The following is a 15,113-nucleotide window of genomic DNA, read 5'->3' as shown; positions in this document are numbered from 1 at the left end:
AAAATACGATTAATTATATGATGAAATTATATGATATATAATAATGACTAAGGATGGGTTTCAGACATCCATACGGGTTTGGTTCTGATTGGTTTGCGTTTCGGGTTTTCGAGGTCAAAGATTTTAGTCCTATTAGGATGTTTCTAAATTTTTGTTTGAGTTTGATTCGGATCTTTGCGGGTTTAGTTTGGGTTTGGATAACCTTCTATCTTATTAAAGCTGAAGTACAATTTCGGTGTGTTTGAATACTTGGATAAGAGTTTTTTAAAAAATTGGTGTGTTTGGAAACATGGATTGTAGTCTTTAAAAATAATAATTTTGTTTGGAAACAAAGATAGTAGTATTAAACAGAAAAATTAATGGGCTTAAGTCATTAAGTCCATTATAAAAGAATGTTGTCAATATATATAAGAAAAATACAATACAAAGCCCAATTTGAAATACCAACTCAAATTATGGTTTTTTATATTTCATATTAAAATTTTAAAATATAATATATGTAATTATTTATATGATGATACGTATTAAATACTATTAATTATATGATTATTTATATGATGGTACATACAAAATACGATTAATTATATGATGAAATTATATGATATATAATAATGACTAAGGATGGGTTTTCAGACATCCATACGGGTTTGGTTCTGATTGGTTTGCGTTTCGGGTTTTCGAGGTCAAAGATTTTAGTCCTATTAGGATGTTTCTAAATTTTTGTTTGAGTTTGATTCGGATCTTTGCGGGTTTAGTTTGGGTTTGGATAACCTATTTAAATTATTTTTAAAGTTTTAAATCACTATATATTTTAAATTTCTCAAAATCTATAAATAAAGTAATATATTACATATAAATTTAAATAACATATGTGAGAATACCTAAGCTTAACATATCAATTGGGTTGATTTAAAATTTTGGATACGGAATCAATAATTATTTTAAGTATTTTTGGTGATTTGAGTATACTTTAACTATTTCAGATATTTGTTTTTGACTATCTATATATATTTTCAAGTATTTTAAACCAATTTAAAATTATCATTCTTGATGTTTTATATACGTTAAATATAAAAATAATTAATATATAAGTATATAAATCTATTTTTAGATAAATTCAGGTACACGAATATTTCGGTTCGGATCCGATTCGGTTCTCTAACTAACAAAATTTTGAATAATTCGAATATTTAATCAATTTATGTTCATGTTTGGTACTATATTTACGGATTGGTATCAGTTCTGTTCCTCAGATTCATTTTCCAAACCTTAATAATTACTTGAAAAACAAATATCATCATATTTTTAAAAATATACATCCGCGGAGGTGCAGAGATCAAAGTCTATAATCATTTATTTTAACAATAAGCCAAATAAATATGTTGATTGAAGAGCGAATAAAACAAAACTAGAGAAATACATAGTTTATCAGAGATACTCTATGTGTCGAATTTATTAAAAAAAATATTAAAATAAATAAATTCAATAATTACAAACAAATAATATATTTTATAAAAGTGAAAAATAATAACCCGCGCTTCGAAAGCGCGGATCAAAATCTAGTAACTAATTAATACCGAAAACATATGTTCACATTTCCATTGCCTGTCCACAAGTTTTCCTTACCAAAAAATCAGACGACCACATAACTAATGTGTGTAAGCTCGCTCACTCATGCCCTATCATACACTACTCTATTATCATTTGCTTTGAAGTATACATTTTGATTAATTCTTTGAAAACTCGGGATCAGCTGGTTTATGAGGTATTGGGGGTAACCTATGTGGAGATATGGAACAATTTGCTGCATTTTTCTGTCGATTTCGCAGTGCTTTGGTTACAAATCTCGACACATAGAGAGCTGCTCCAAGATTGAGATGTGTGCCTTGTGGGATATGATTATAGTCACTTTTTGCATGTAAAATCCTAGAACGCTTCCTTTTGTAATGTTCCCTCCATGCTGCCTGTATGAAGCATGCCGCCCATAATCGCCAATGCGCTGAATAAAACCTGAAAAAAGAAAGGGAATTACATGCTCACTTTGAAGGTAGTAACAAAGTAATAAAAACCTGAAGTGATATATTGGTTGTGCAGCCTTGCCTGAACATGTGTCTGAGTCTACTGCTGTGAAAGCGATTGAAATGAGAAGCTACAAACTTAAGATCATCATGCAAGAGAATGAAGCCTTCAACATCCGTCAGAGTCAATACTGTTCTGTCTGATGTGGGGAGGGTAGAAGAAGAATGTGGATCAAGAACCCAAAAGAGAAGATCTCCACATATGTCACCTGCTTGGAGGTAAGATGCATCGTAGTAGCCACTTATATCACTAGACCCGATCATACTTTTCAAGTTGCCTTTCGTTATAATCAGCATCTCCGCAACAGGGTCACCCTCTTTCACTATGTAGCTATTAGCTGAGTAGAACACTGACTTCACGCGGTCGCACAGTACTTCTAGCAACCAACTATCGTCCATCATGTTGAGCCACGGAACCTGAAAAGTCAAAAAACTATAAAAGTTAACAACTATAAGAAAGTCACATATCAATCTAACAATAAAAATGGAGCTTACACTGTTTAAGAGAGTAAGGTAAAGATGGCGTTTGGTTTCGAGCCTGAGGTCTTTAGGAAGGCTATGAAGAAGAGCTTCCTCTTCAATGCCTCTAGTTTTTCGCCATTTGTAGTTCTCATATCTCCTAATGCGTTCCTTCAAGTACTCTGGTAGCATCCGATTTGACATCCATTTTTCAGTGTCTCTCTTCTTCTCCTCCATTTCATCTAATCTTATTGTAGTTGATTGTAAATACTTCTATGATCACCGAAAAAGAAGAATCTTCTAAGCATCAGCTCTATGAGATAATATATATAATATATATATATATATATATATACATATATATATATTTATATATATACATCTTTTTGTTTTCAATAACCCGGTGTATTCTGATTCCCATCGAAGTGGGTCTAGACTAGCTGGTTCCCATCGAAGTGGGTCTAGATTAGCGGCGTACATTATCGGTTGGAATACACCTTGATCAAAAAAAGTATGCATATATATAAATATGCTATATTCGTTTTTACCTGAATGTTTCCAATGAGTACAGCAAACAACAGTAAACCAGAGACGCAGATTATAATAGCAAAAACGATATCCCCTACAGAGTTGCTTGTCTGTAGGTTTTGTCCTAAAGCACTGCAAAAGTTTTAAAGAGCAATGTTAAGCTATTATGAACTTTCAGATCTTCACAAGAGATGGTTTGAATTTTACAAACCTAATATTTCGAAGACCCCACCAAAAGCAGTAAAAGAACTTCCTCGGAAAATCCCTTGGCTTTGACTCTACGATCCCTGACCTCAATGCATCAGTGTACATACCAAAGTTGAAGACTGTAGACCCTATGATTTGGTCTGGTTCGATTAATGGGCATGTAGTGTTCAGATAAGGACCGTTGTTTTCACGACCTCGTGCACAATACTGACGAGTGAGATTGCATCCGGATATCTTAGCACACTCTAGACGCCAACATTTGTTTTTCTTTTCTACTGAACTCACGTACCAGAAAGCCCCAAACACCTGACCACGTCATATATGCATATATCACAATTGTAACAATTTTTGTTGCTTCATTAAAAAAAAAAAAGAAAAGAAAAAAAAGCAGTGGGAGCAAGGAAGAGAAGAGACGTACATGACTGTGCAACATGTAGAGGAAAAGGTTGAAAGCAGCACCAACCCACTTTGTTTCTGCTATTGTTCCAGAGGCTCTTGTCACCTCTTTTAAAAGCGGGTAGATACGGATGATTCTTGGTATATATTGAGTAAGTATAATCCATTTCAGTATTTCTTGTGACACAAGCGAGTCAGACCGGTGAATAAGAATGAGAACCACAACCTAGAAGAATTTTCACTTAATATCACAATTAAAAAAAAAACATATTTCATGTATAGAAGGATATAGAATATTATAGATATTAATAACAAATATTGTATATCCTTCTATATCATAATGGAGAAAGGAAGTGAACACACACACCTGAGGGATGGGGATAACAGAACAAATATCAACAATGAAGTGAAAGAAGAATAGTCTTTTCCTAATAGCCTTAGAATGCACGATTAACTCGCCTCGTAAAGACACTTGAGAACGAGGGGCTATGAACTCGGTGATGAAATTAAAAATGATGTGAATCACATAGAACGTGTCGATAAAGGTGCGAATGACAGAAACTGCTGCTGCAAGCTTCTTGTCGAAGGTGAAGCAGAAGTTAGGAGAATCAATCACGGGGATGAAGAGAAACAAAGGATCAACACCCAATGCGACAACGCAGACTAATAGGATTGCCTTCCTCCAGTTTTCAAGAGTTTTTATAGTTCTGTAAACCTTCTTTAACTGTCCTCTAACATTCTTGAAATTCTCATGTATAGATTGCATCGTTGAAGATCTTTCCATTTTCCAGCTATCAAACCTGCACCAACAAGGTGATAAATATGTATATAGTTTTTTGATTACTGAGAGAGGCCTTAGAAGGAAATGAAGTCCAAGAAAATGAAAAATAAACTAGAAATCACTTTGCAACAGAGTTTTATGACTTAGTTTAAAGAAAACAGAGTTTTATGACTTTCAAAATAAAGTCAAACTCCTTCGTCTCTCTACCTTAACTAGTTCGAATACTCTCGATTAAGGTCGATCAGATATATGGAGAAAATGAAACCTGGACGTCAGAAAATGGATGAGGAGGATCAAGGAGGATGCATAATTCCTCCTTCGGTGGTTGGAAAATGGATTAGTGTTCAAACCGTTCTCAATCTTCTTCTTCAGAGAATTTTCAAAGCAGCAATCAACTGGGGAGGAGGAGAATGCATAATTTTCAACATCTCTATTAAGAAAACAAGAAAGTCAAACTGAATGGCTTAATACATGGGCAAACGTGAACCAACTCAATAAGTCAATATATATATTCGTTTTGATTAGCCATCAATTCTATATATTAATTAAGAATTTTCATTTATTATGATTGGTTGAAATCAAGTTTTGTTAAATCTTTAAATGGCTTAATACATGGTCCTTGCTTATCTTTTAGTTTTGAATTGGATTAGCATATGGGCGGTTTTATTAATCTTGTTCATCTTCAAGTTTAAGGATATGGATTAGCACATGGGTTTAACTAATCAAAGATGACTCGTGTCTTTTCGTAAGCGGAAATCCTAAACTAATAACCTGTACGGAAATGTAATGTCAGTGAAAGTGACCAATCCATAAAACAATCATATCATCCATAAACTCTTACTCCCTCCCTCCTTTTCATATTACATGATGTTTTATTCAAATACACAAATATTTTTAAAAAATAATTTTTATCAAAAAATATCACTAAATTAAAATTTAAAACTAATATATCTAATTATAAATAAAATAATGAAAAATTAATTAGTTATACAATTTTTGATAAAACCAAAATTACACAGATTTATGTATATCTATATTATTAAAAATGAAATATATTTGGAAATTTTCATCTATATTATTAAAAATGAAATATATTTGGAAATTATTTGAAAATATGGATAATTGTATAAAAAAAGTACAATGTTGTTCGGAAACATAGATAGCAATATATTGAGACCAAAAAAAATAGTGGGTTTATATTATTAAAAAAATTGGAAATTCTTTCTTGGACCAAAATGATTCTCAAAACTATATAAACCATTACTTTTTGGGATAATACAAACATAGAAATAGCTCATTGAGCTTTATTGAACAAGAAACTAAAGAAAGGAGAAGAGATTTAAGTTGTCAGCAGGACCGAAATGATTGTGAATTCATAAAGATAAGGTTTTGGCTGCATCAAACCGCACCTTGGTTACCCTACCATTATAATCATATTTATATGAATTTTTCATGCCATGAAAACAAGGATTTTCGGCTTGTCTTCACTCACTTAGGCTTTTACTCTAATAACTTATAGAATCTATTTTATTATTTAAATAGTTAGTCTAATTATTTAATTAATCAGAACTTTTTTAGATATTAACAATAGAAATGACGTAAATCAAAAATCTGGCTTGTATCTTTTTTTTTTTTTGATCAAAATCTGGCTTGTATCTAATTCCCAGTACGTAGGCCAAATACAAGAAGAAGAAAAAAACACATTCGAAGGAAAATTTAAAACATAAACATAACTAAAGGTGGCGAGCTGAGACAATGAAATCCAAAAATGAACAGAAATTAGAAATTGCATAGATCCACATATAGCATTTATTGACTAATAAGGAGCTGTTGTGGTTTGGTCTGTTTGCGGCTGAGCATAATGTCCTAACTCTTTAGCCTTCTCCGAAATCATCATCCTCGCGTAATCCACTTTATCCGCTCCCATGGGATGCTTTCCGGTAACGTACCTGTAGATCCACGACAAAGCCGTCGCTGCTGCCACCCCACAACCACCGGAAAATAAGAATCCCGCCGTCAAAACGCACATCGTTATCACCGCAGGCACGAGCACGGGGCTGAAAAGCACCATCAACGGCGTCGCTACGATTAGACCGATCACGGTTCCGGTGAGCGTCAGTCCCGAGAGCACCAGCAGTGACATGCCGATCGTCGCTGCCGTTAGGAATCTCACGGTTTGTCTTGTCGATGGTGATGAAGGGGAGTCGTGGAGATTTCTCGTCATTGGTTGCTGATGTTGTTGAAGATCCGCCATATTCTCTTTTTTTCTGTTTGTTTCTTTCTTCGGAAATTTTAGTGTTCTTTTTTTATGCTATTTTGTGATTTGTGAACTGAAGGATATATAATAGGGGAAGTAAAAGGAGACGCTTGGCGAACGATGATGCGGGATATGTGCGCGTGTGAAGTGGACAGTTAGGCGATAGAGAAGAGTGTCACGCGGGGTGTTGTCAGCTCTGCATGGAGTTTACCTTGACGAGGTACCGACACGTGCTTTACTGGGTTTCGAATTAAATCAACGTTCTTGAAAGCAATTGGGCTATTAGCTGGGCTTGTCGTTACTGTATGTCTTACAAATATCATACAGGCATTTGAAGAAGGGATAATCCAGGTTAAAGATTATATGTAGAGATACTGTATTATAGTTTTTAAGCCTAGCCCGACTCTATAAATATTAGACCCAATTTTATTTTAGTCCTGATCCTATTTTATCCCTAACAATTTTTACATATGAATAGGTTGAGTCAAGATTAGTTTATTTCATAATATTTTTAGAAACACAAGTAAATATATTAACACTACTCGGTTGCAGTAATTCAGAATCACTAGTGATAGCTAACCTGGACTCTTCGGCTTGTGGATTTACAGTGGAAAGCGTAGAACACTATGCTAGTGTGTATATGTGGAGTCTTGGAGTTCTCTGTTATGAGTTCTTTTACGGTATCCCTCCTTTTGAGGCAGGGGAGAATTTAGACACATACTGAAAGTAACAAACACTTCACTTTAGATCATGATGGCATTACTACGATGTTATGATTCATGAACACTCTTTGTTCTACAAATGCTACAAGATCGTGCAAGTCGATCTCAAATTCCCTCCTACACCCTTTGTCTTTTCATCTGCAAAAGACTTGATTAGCCAGATTACTATTCCCATTTCTCTCGTAAAATCTCTCTTTAGCTCATGTACAGTAAAGAGTGAGTTCTGAAGTTTCTGATCTAAACAAATGCTTGTTAAGGAGTCTACGCAACTTTTGGCCTTGCACAAGCTTCTGGAGCACCCGTGGATTGTCACACAGATCTTTCGAGCATCTACAGAGGTTGAACCATCCATGTAGATAAGAACAGTTAAGTTTTAACACCAGCTTTTGTTCGATGTTTAGTTGTTGCCTTTGACCAATTCATACAAATGCCAGCTTTTATCTTTGCTCGTAGTCATAGTCACACTCGAATAAATTGCTTGATATAACAAGTCTGCCACAAATAATTTTCCTTCAAAAGGTGAATGATATAAGAATTGAACAATATTTTCTTTTATCTCTAAGAAGAATAATGTCTAACTTTTTTTTTTGATCAAAGAAGAATAATCTAGTTAACCTCAACAAGGAAACTTTGGCATCTCTTGTAGTAAAGCTTGAGTCGAGTGTAGACTCAGAAAGCGTATCGGTATATGGCATCAGCAACCCCGTCTTCGTCGTTGCTCACACCGATCACATCAGCCACGGCCTTTGTCTTTTCTGCACCGTTGCTCATAGCGACTCCGAACGACGCTAGTTCCAGCATCTCTATGTCGTTTTCCCCGTCCCCTATCGCCATTATCTGATACAATAATCCCATTTGCCTCATCAATCATCGAAAAGAAACTTCAGCTTTGTTCGTTTTGAATAAGATTCAGTTCAGTTTGACTATGCCTACCTCTACTTGAGTTACTATAAATGATCGAGTAAGAAGAAGCTATATTTTTACCTCACTCGGTGAAGCGCCCAAATGATTGAGTAGCATTTTTACACCGTTGCCTTTGGAGGTTCCTGGTGGGACGATTTCTAACATGTCTGATTGAGCTTGAACGACACTGGCACGGTCTCCCGTTGCTTCTGACCAATAAGGACGGATAACAGATGAGACCCCCTCGGTGGTGTCCATAAATATCACTTTCTTCGGATACACAAAGACAACCGAACTTCAGTACATAGGCTAATACAGATGCAAGAAAGCAAAAGACACGTCTGCAAGTAAGAACCTTACCTGAATGTCAGCTTCAGCTATAAGTTGATCAACCGACGATATGATCTCTGCCTGTTAACCAAAAAAACAAATGTAGAGATTGTGTAAGAACCCGTTAAGAGAAATCAAACTAGAAGGGAACTGTTTTCAAGAAACCTACCTTTGGCTCATTGTAAGTTGTGTGAAGAGAGTCGACAAGAGGATGGTCAAATAACGTCAAGCAGCGATCCTGGCTGAATGCAATGAGAGGAATCCCATGCTCGAGAGAATAAAGACACGTCTGCATATTAGAAATCAACATTTCTAAATATCGGAAATAGTATCTCTCTCTCGGTCATTCAATCGCAATGTAAGGAGACTGAGTTCCAGGATTAAATATGTAATAGTATAAATCATTAGTGGATTACCTCTCTGCAGACATCTCGGTCCAAGTTTCCTCTATACACTTCTTTCCCCTGTCTACCATAAACAAGTAATCCCTGTAATCAAACAGAGTTTCAGTGAGCTATAAAAAATCAGACATACAATTAGAAAGGTGCAAGTCTCTGGTTAAGGAAAATAAGAAACCTGAACGAATACGCCTGGGGAGGACTCTGAAACAATGCCATTGCGTCCAGCTAGATCAGCCATTTTCAAGATTTTGAGTGCACCTGGGCGGGACTGTGACAAATAAATGATGTCAGCCATATCCATCTCCAAAACATACAGAAGGAGAACAAGTAACAGAAAATTAGGGGAAGACGTTATTGGATGGATAGACTGTACTCTTCTCACCTTCCCCGTAGCTATCACGACTTTAAGCCCCCTCAGCGTGGCTTCTTTTAAAGCTTTCGCATTAGCTTCTGAAATCTGACTTTTGCTGTTAAGCAGTGTGCCTAGCACTCACATTATGATCCAATAAGATAGAGAAGAAAGCCAAAAGGAAACAACTACGGACTGTTGAATAGGGTAACCTCACCATCCATATCACAGAATATAAAGGAGAACTTGGGTCTGTAGAATCTTAGGCCGTCCCCTTTCTTCCTGTCTTTTAACACTAGTCTTAGCACAAACAATATATTTACAGTAACCAGGAGGAAATGTAAATGGTGGAAAATTACCATCTGCTTTCTCCGGCAGAGGATTAGCTGTTTTCTCAATGTCATATGCACTCTGAATGAGTCCTTTCCCTTTCCACCCAAGGCTCTTTAGCAGCAACTCCTCTTCCTCCTCCATTTCTTTCTCAGCCTCGTCGCTGAGCTCATGATCAAACCCCAGTAGGTGTAACATCCCATGTATCTTCAAGACAAAACATAAATGTATCAGCAAACGGAGGCTGCAACACAAATCACATCAAGAATATATAACAAACGGATCCTTCCCTTACATGGTTTAGCTTAATGGAATAACAAAGTTCTAAGAAAAGGAATCTAATTTATCCAAACAAAACTCTTAGTAATTCACATTTTCGCTTATATATTGTGGAACATACCACAAGAATGCGAATCTCATCAAGAAGAGAGTGACCTCTCTCAGCAGCCTGCCTTGCAGCGGTCTCAACAGAAATGACGATATCTCCCATCATAAGCTACACCACCAACAATGAAATAGATTAAGTTTTAGCCATACATATTACTGAGTGAATGAAAAATAACATCTCTCTCTCTCACACACACACTTACAACAGGAAGCTTGAGCTCAGGGACATGCTGTGACATGGAAAGCACATCGGTAGGATGATCTTCACCCCTCCACTCTTTGTTGAGTTTACAGATGAACTCATCGTTGCAAAGCATCACAGATAACTCAACGGTTTCAAACCCGCCAACGTCTTCTATATCAGTTTCTCTCGTTTTGTACTTTGAATCTTTCAAACCGTTGAAAGCCAGCTTCATCGCCATTGGAACATTGACACGAAGCATCTCCGCAATATTCTACAAAAGAAAGATTATATAATAAGCTAAATCTTAATTAGCATCGAATAGATTAGAGAGAAGCTGACCTGAATCTCGGTATCATCATCAGGAAGCTGCTCTTCGATGCAGATGCTGACGCTAAGCTCCAGCTCCTGCTTCCTCTTAGGCGCTCTCTTCCTCATCTTCCTGTACTCTCTCCTCCTCTCCGCGAACACGCGACCCCCCGCGGCCGCTGGCTTTGGGAGCCTCCAGTCTCCTCCTCCTCCGATATTGCGTAGGGCGTGGAACCTCCGGCTGAACATGGAAGAGAAATCCGAGGAGGAGGATGATGATGATAGTGAGGAAGTGACATTGAGACGATTCGGTGTTGCGGTGGTGGCGAGAGCGATTCTCGGGGAAGAACGGGCTAGCTGGGGATGGAGGAGACGGGCGTGGTGGTGAAGAGCGGCGCGTGTCATTTCACGCGCTTCTGGGGAGGAGAGGCGGTTATGGCGGAGGATTGGGTAGAGACGAGAGAGCATGGAGGAGGACAGAGATACGAGGGAGGCGTCCTTCCTTGCAAGTCTCTAATTTTGCTAAATGTGTGGAGACTAACAAACCGATTCGAGCCGTGGTTATTCGAATTTAAACCGAATTGAATTTTATCATGAATAATGAACCAAACAAAGCTAGGTGATAGTCTTAACTTTTTTTATTCGATTATTGATTGGATATTCGTTATTCGTTTTCGGACAGCAATATTCGGATATATATATTAAATGAGACTTTATATTCATGGCCATTTATGTATTGTTATAAAAAAGTTAAACTATTGATAAAAAATTAATGTGGAATATATATATTAAATGAGATTTTATATTCATGACCATTTATGTATTGTTATAAAAAAAAAGTTAAACTATTGATAAAAAAAATTAATGTGGGACTTTTAACATTTTTAGTAATTTATAATCGTTTTAGAAAATTTAAAATATAAAATATAAGAAAATATTATTTTTATTGCATAATGAATGTGATTGTTTAATTTGGTTTAATAGTATAAAATTAAACAAAAAGTAAAGATAATACAAAAAATGTTATCAAATATTTATTATTCAGAATTGTTAACTGTCATATATATGTTAATCATAATAGTTAATTCGGTAGATTTTATTTAAAAAAATATTGGAGAATACTAATATGTTTGATAGGTAGTTTAATAAAAAGTATAATATATATTTAGATGAACCAACTTAACTAACTTATTTTTCTAAAGATTTTCGTCGTGATGACATGTGACTACAAGAAAATGTTTTAATGTTTTTTTATCATCAATGCTTCTCAATTAATATATATTAGATTCTGATCTGCACAACCGCGCGGATATAAATATTCAATTTTTAATTTTATTTATACTAAATGTTATTATTGTATTACACAGTTGTTGTAATATAATCAGTATTTTTTAACTCGATTTTGATCTGAAGTTAAACCGATCAATCCAATGACCTATATGTACTCTAGTTTGAGTTTTAGAAAAAAAACATTATATAAGAACTTAATAAAACCCGTAAAACCGTTAAATTCTGAAATCTGACTACTTGTTCAACGACTGGTTGACCTGGTTGATAACTCTACTTGTTTTTTTTGGATTTTTTTTAGTTATGTTATTTAATTTTTGATCCACGAGGCAAAGGAAAAATTAATTTGAAAACAAATTAGATGATTTAATAATAGGTAATATTACAATTGTTTTGGTATTTTAGTTTTTACATCGTATTGCTATAATAAATATTTTTTGTTGATTATGTACGCATGAACTAAAATGATTTTCTTGTTGGGATTTTGAATTTATTGAATTTATTTGTTTAGAAAGGTTAGAAAATCATTATTACCTTTTTGGTAAAATAAAGTTAAGGAAAATGCATTTATAAACAGAAAAGACAGCAATAGTAAGATATATTTTTAAGGAAAACACATTAATGTAACTATAAAAGATAATAATTTTAAAATGTAATTTATTAAAACATGGAAGTGTAAATAAAAAACTTTGAGGTATTTTTTACTGGGTACTTTTCTCTTAATAATAGAGATGGGATTCAGATTCTCTTAAATTCTTGATCTGGTACTCTGGTAGCCCCCTCCCGCCTTCCCTTTTCTTGTCTTCCCATATTTGAAATTGGCACAACTACCCGCTAATTCCTCTTTCGGTGAAATATCGATTATTGGAGTGGGCCCTATCACAAAAACTCCCAAATCCAGGCTTCACCCAATATTTTTGACTCTCAAAGAACTCTAACACAAAGAACCATTTGATGAAACCCAAATTGTGATTTGTATAATATTACGTTCATTTTCCTTATGCAAGTAGTTTTTATGAGTTTGCATCCCAAAGGACCCAAATCTTTGTTTCGATTTATTAATTACAGACATTCAAAAAAAAATTATATCAAAGATTTGATGTCTGTTTTGGTTATTTGGTGTGAACAGAAGACTTGTAAGTCTGTAACCTCTATTAGTAGGGTTGGATCTAAAATTTTAGTGCTCAAAACATTTCTTAAGAATTCTAAAATTTGGAGGCTTATATTAATGTTTAGAGGTTTATCTATATTATTAAAAGAGAAGTACGTATATAAAATACTCCTTAGTTTTCACTTTTATTTACAATGGTATGCCACTGACATTAAAAAATATTTTTTATTTTAATGCTGTCTTTTCCACTTCAATTAATGTGTTTTCCAAATTAAATTTAAATTAAATACACTTCATTAACTTCTCCATTAAATCAATGTCAAATTCAAAAAAAATACATTTTTTTTAGACAAACGATTCTGGAAATTATAATATCAACTCTTCATTTAAAAAATTTGAACGAAAAAGTATTAGCATATTTGAACCGAAACTAGATAATATCCAAACGGTTTTACCATTTTGGTATCTAGAGAACCATAACCAAAATTCATCCGAACGAAATATTTCGGATATTCAAATGTATTTAAATCATATTTATATACTTCAATATGTTAGCTATTTTTCGAATTAATATCCAAGATATAAGCTATTTTAAGTTGGTTAAAATATTTGAAATATAAAAAATAATCAAAAGTAAACATTTTAAAGTAGATAAACAATAATCAAAACTCCAAAAATATTTAAAATATATATTTATTCTTCATCCAAATATTCAAGTTAAACCTATTTTAATTTTTAATTTAGGTACTTTGGCTTACATTACTCAAATTTACATGTTATATTATTTTTATTTTTAGATTTAGGGAAATTTAAAGATATATAAATTTTGAAAATTCAAAAATAGTTTAAACGGGTTATCAAACCCGCAAAGATCTGAATCAAACCGGAACCAAAGTTTATAAATACCCGAATAGAGGTAGAATCTTTAAATTCAAAAAACTCAAATCCGAATAGATTTTAACCGAATTCGAGTGGATACCCAAATACCCACCCCTAACTTAGTCAATATAAAACGATTAAATATTATAAATATATTATTTAGTATAAAAAAAACTAAAACTGAAAATTAATACCCGTGCAGTCGCACGGGTCAAGATCTAGTTTCTACGTTAAACTTCAAAAAAAAAATGAAGATCAAGGCCAGTATTTCATTTGGCTGTACCGAGATTCGGTCATGTCTATTAGTGACTTACCAAACACAAAATAATTTTTTTATTAAGAAAATGAATTCTCGGAGGAAAATTATTTATTATTAGATCAAAGAGAAATTCTATAAAAATTATTCAACTAAATTTCGTTAATGTTTCTAGTACTTAAAATTTTGTATCTGGTTTAATACAAAAATTAATTATTTTTATTTATTTTAGTACATTTATTTTTAAAATTGTGCTTATTTCAATATCTAAAGTATGCAAATTTTAGTAGTAAGTTTCAAACAGAATTAAAAATATCAAAAATTAGAAAGAAAAAATTTCAAATTTTCAGATTTTCAAATTTAACTTGTAAAAATGAAAGTAACTAAATGTTGGGTAATTTTTTTTTATAATATTAGTTATTTGGTGTGAACGAAGACTTGCAAGTCTGTAACCTATATTAGTACAGTGAAACCTCTATAAATTAATAATGTTGTACTACACCAAAATATTTTTTATTAATTTATAAAGATTATTAATTTATCGAAATATTAATTGAACAAAAAATCAACTTAGGACTATGAAATTATATTAATTTATAGATTATTAATTTAAAGAGGTTATACTGTACTTTCCAAACAAAAGCTCTTTTTTGTTGAAGAAAAAGAGTTCCCGGGGGAAAATTATTAATATAAAAAAAAATCAACTAAATTTCGTTAATGTTTAAAGTAAAATTCTAAATTTTATAGATTTGCGAATTTTAAAATTTTACTTTAAATATTAAGATCAAAAACAAATTCTATAAAAACAATTCAACTGAATTTCGTTAATTTTTATAATACTCATTTTTTGTTATCCTATTTAATACACAAACTAATTATTTTAGGGAAATTATATGAGATAGCGTTAAAAAAAAGCATAATTCACTAGATGACCAATTTCCCTAATACACCAATACAATTTG

The 15,113-nt window shown here is 33.4% G+C and overlaps 3 protein-coding genes across 5 annotated transcripts; all 3 read right to left on the bottom strand.

Moving 5' to 3' along the window:
* Positions 1–1,499: 1,499 nt before the first annotated feature.
* On the bottom strand, positions 1,500–4,903 carry LOC108851980 (probable cyclic nucleotide-gated ion channel 12). Of its 2 annotated transcripts, none has more exons than XM_057008633.1 (8): positions 4,657–4,903; positions 4,036–4,468; positions 3,691–3,894; positions 3,277–3,578; positions 3,086–3,197; positions 2,574–2,810; positions 2,101–2,495; positions 1,500–2,010 (listed from the first exon to the last, which is right to left on the bottom strand). In XM_057008633.1, the coding sequence occupies exons 2-8, from the start codon at positions 4,450–4,452 to the stop codon at positions 1,728–1,730; spliced, it is 1,950 nt and encodes a 649-aa protein (XP_056864613.1). In that variant the 5' UTR covers positions 4,453–4,468; positions 4,657–4,903; the 3' UTR covers positions 1,500–1,727. The 2 variants fall into 2 exon arrangements, with proteins under 2 accessions (XP_056864613.1, XP_018480963.1); XM_018625461.2 differs by having other exon boundaries at positions 1,501–2,010; positions 4,715–4,903.
* A 1,140-nt stretch (positions 4,904–6,043) lies between these two features.
* Positions 6,044–6,804, bottom strand: LOC108852620 (oleosin Ara h 15.0101). Its single transcript, XM_018626118.2, has one exon. It carries the CDS (start codon positions 6,701–6,703, stop codon positions 6,266–6,268), a length of 438 nt encoding a protein of 145 aa, XP_018481620.1. The 5' UTR covers positions 6,704–6,804; the 3' UTR covers positions 6,044–6,265.
* A 1,080-nt stretch (positions 6,805–7,884) lies between these two features.
* Positions 7,885–11,163, bottom strand: LOC108848265 (endoribonuclease YBEY, chloroplastic). Of its 2 annotated transcripts, XR_008945291.1 has the most exons (13): positions 10,652–11,163; positions 10,332–10,583; positions 10,142–10,237; positions 9,771–9,948; positions 9,629–9,697; positions 9,445–9,545; positions 9,238–9,330; positions 9,078–9,149; positions 8,831–8,950; positions 8,692–8,742; positions 8,413–8,601; positions 8,044–8,265; positions 7,885–7,920 (listed from the first exon to the last, which is right to left on the bottom strand). XR_008945291.1 is itself a non-coding variant. In XM_018621585.2 (12 exons), the coding sequence occupies exons 1-12, from the start codon at positions 11,084–11,086 to the stop codon at positions 8,098–8,100; spliced, it is 1,824 nt and encodes a 607-aa protein (XP_018477087.2). In that variant the 5' UTR covers positions 11,087–11,163; the 3' UTR covers positions 7,885–8,097. The 2 variants fall into 2 exon arrangements, 1 of the variants encoding a protein (XP_018477087.2); XM_018621585.2 differs by having other exon boundaries at positions 7,885–8,265.
* Between the last annotated feature and the right edge of the window lie 3,950 nt (positions 11,164–15,113).

Source organism: Raphanus sativus, chromosome 4 (genome assembly GCF_000801105.2).
Source record: "Raphanus sativus cultivar WK10039 chromosome 4, ASM80110v3, whole genome shotgun sequence".
Taxonomy (NCBI): domain Eukaryota; kingdom Viridiplantae; phylum Streptophyta; class Magnoliopsida; order Brassicales; family Brassicaceae; genus Raphanus; species Raphanus sativus.
The sequence above is the reverse complement of the archived record's forward strand: the minus strand, read 5'-3'. Positions and strand labels throughout refer to the sequence as shown.

Excerpts from the sequence above, each read along its gene's own strand:
- LOC108851980 (XM_057008633.1), bottom strand. The coding sequence starts at position 4,452 with ATGGAAAGATCTTCAACGATGCAATCTATACATGAGAATTTCAAGAAT. Across the intron at positions 3,579-3,690 it reads TCTACATGTTGCACAGTCAT|GTGTTTGGGGCTTTCTGGTA; the intron begins GTACGTCTCTTC and ends TGACGTGGTCAG. Across the intron at positions 3,198-3,276 it reads TGGGGTCTTCGAAATATTAG|TGCTTTAGGACAAAACCTAC; the intron begins GTTTGTAAAATT and ends AAACTTTTGCAG.
- LOC108852620 (XM_018626118.2), bottom strand. The coding sequence starts at position 6,703 with ATGGCGGATCTTCAACAACATCAGCAACCAATGACGAGAAATCTCCAC.
- LOC108848265 (XM_018621585.2), bottom strand. The coding sequence starts at position 11,086 with ATGCTCTCTCGTCTCTACCCAATCCTCCGCCATAACCGCCTCTCCTCC. Across the intron at positions 9,546-9,628 it reads TATATTCTGTGATATGGATG|GCACACTGCTTAACAGCAAA; the intron begins GTGAGGTTACCC and ends TGTGAGTGCTAG. Across the intron at positions 8,266-8,412 it reads TGGGCGCTTCACCGAGTGAG|ATAATGGCGATAGGGGACGG; the intron begins GTAAAAATATAG and ends TTATTGTATCAG.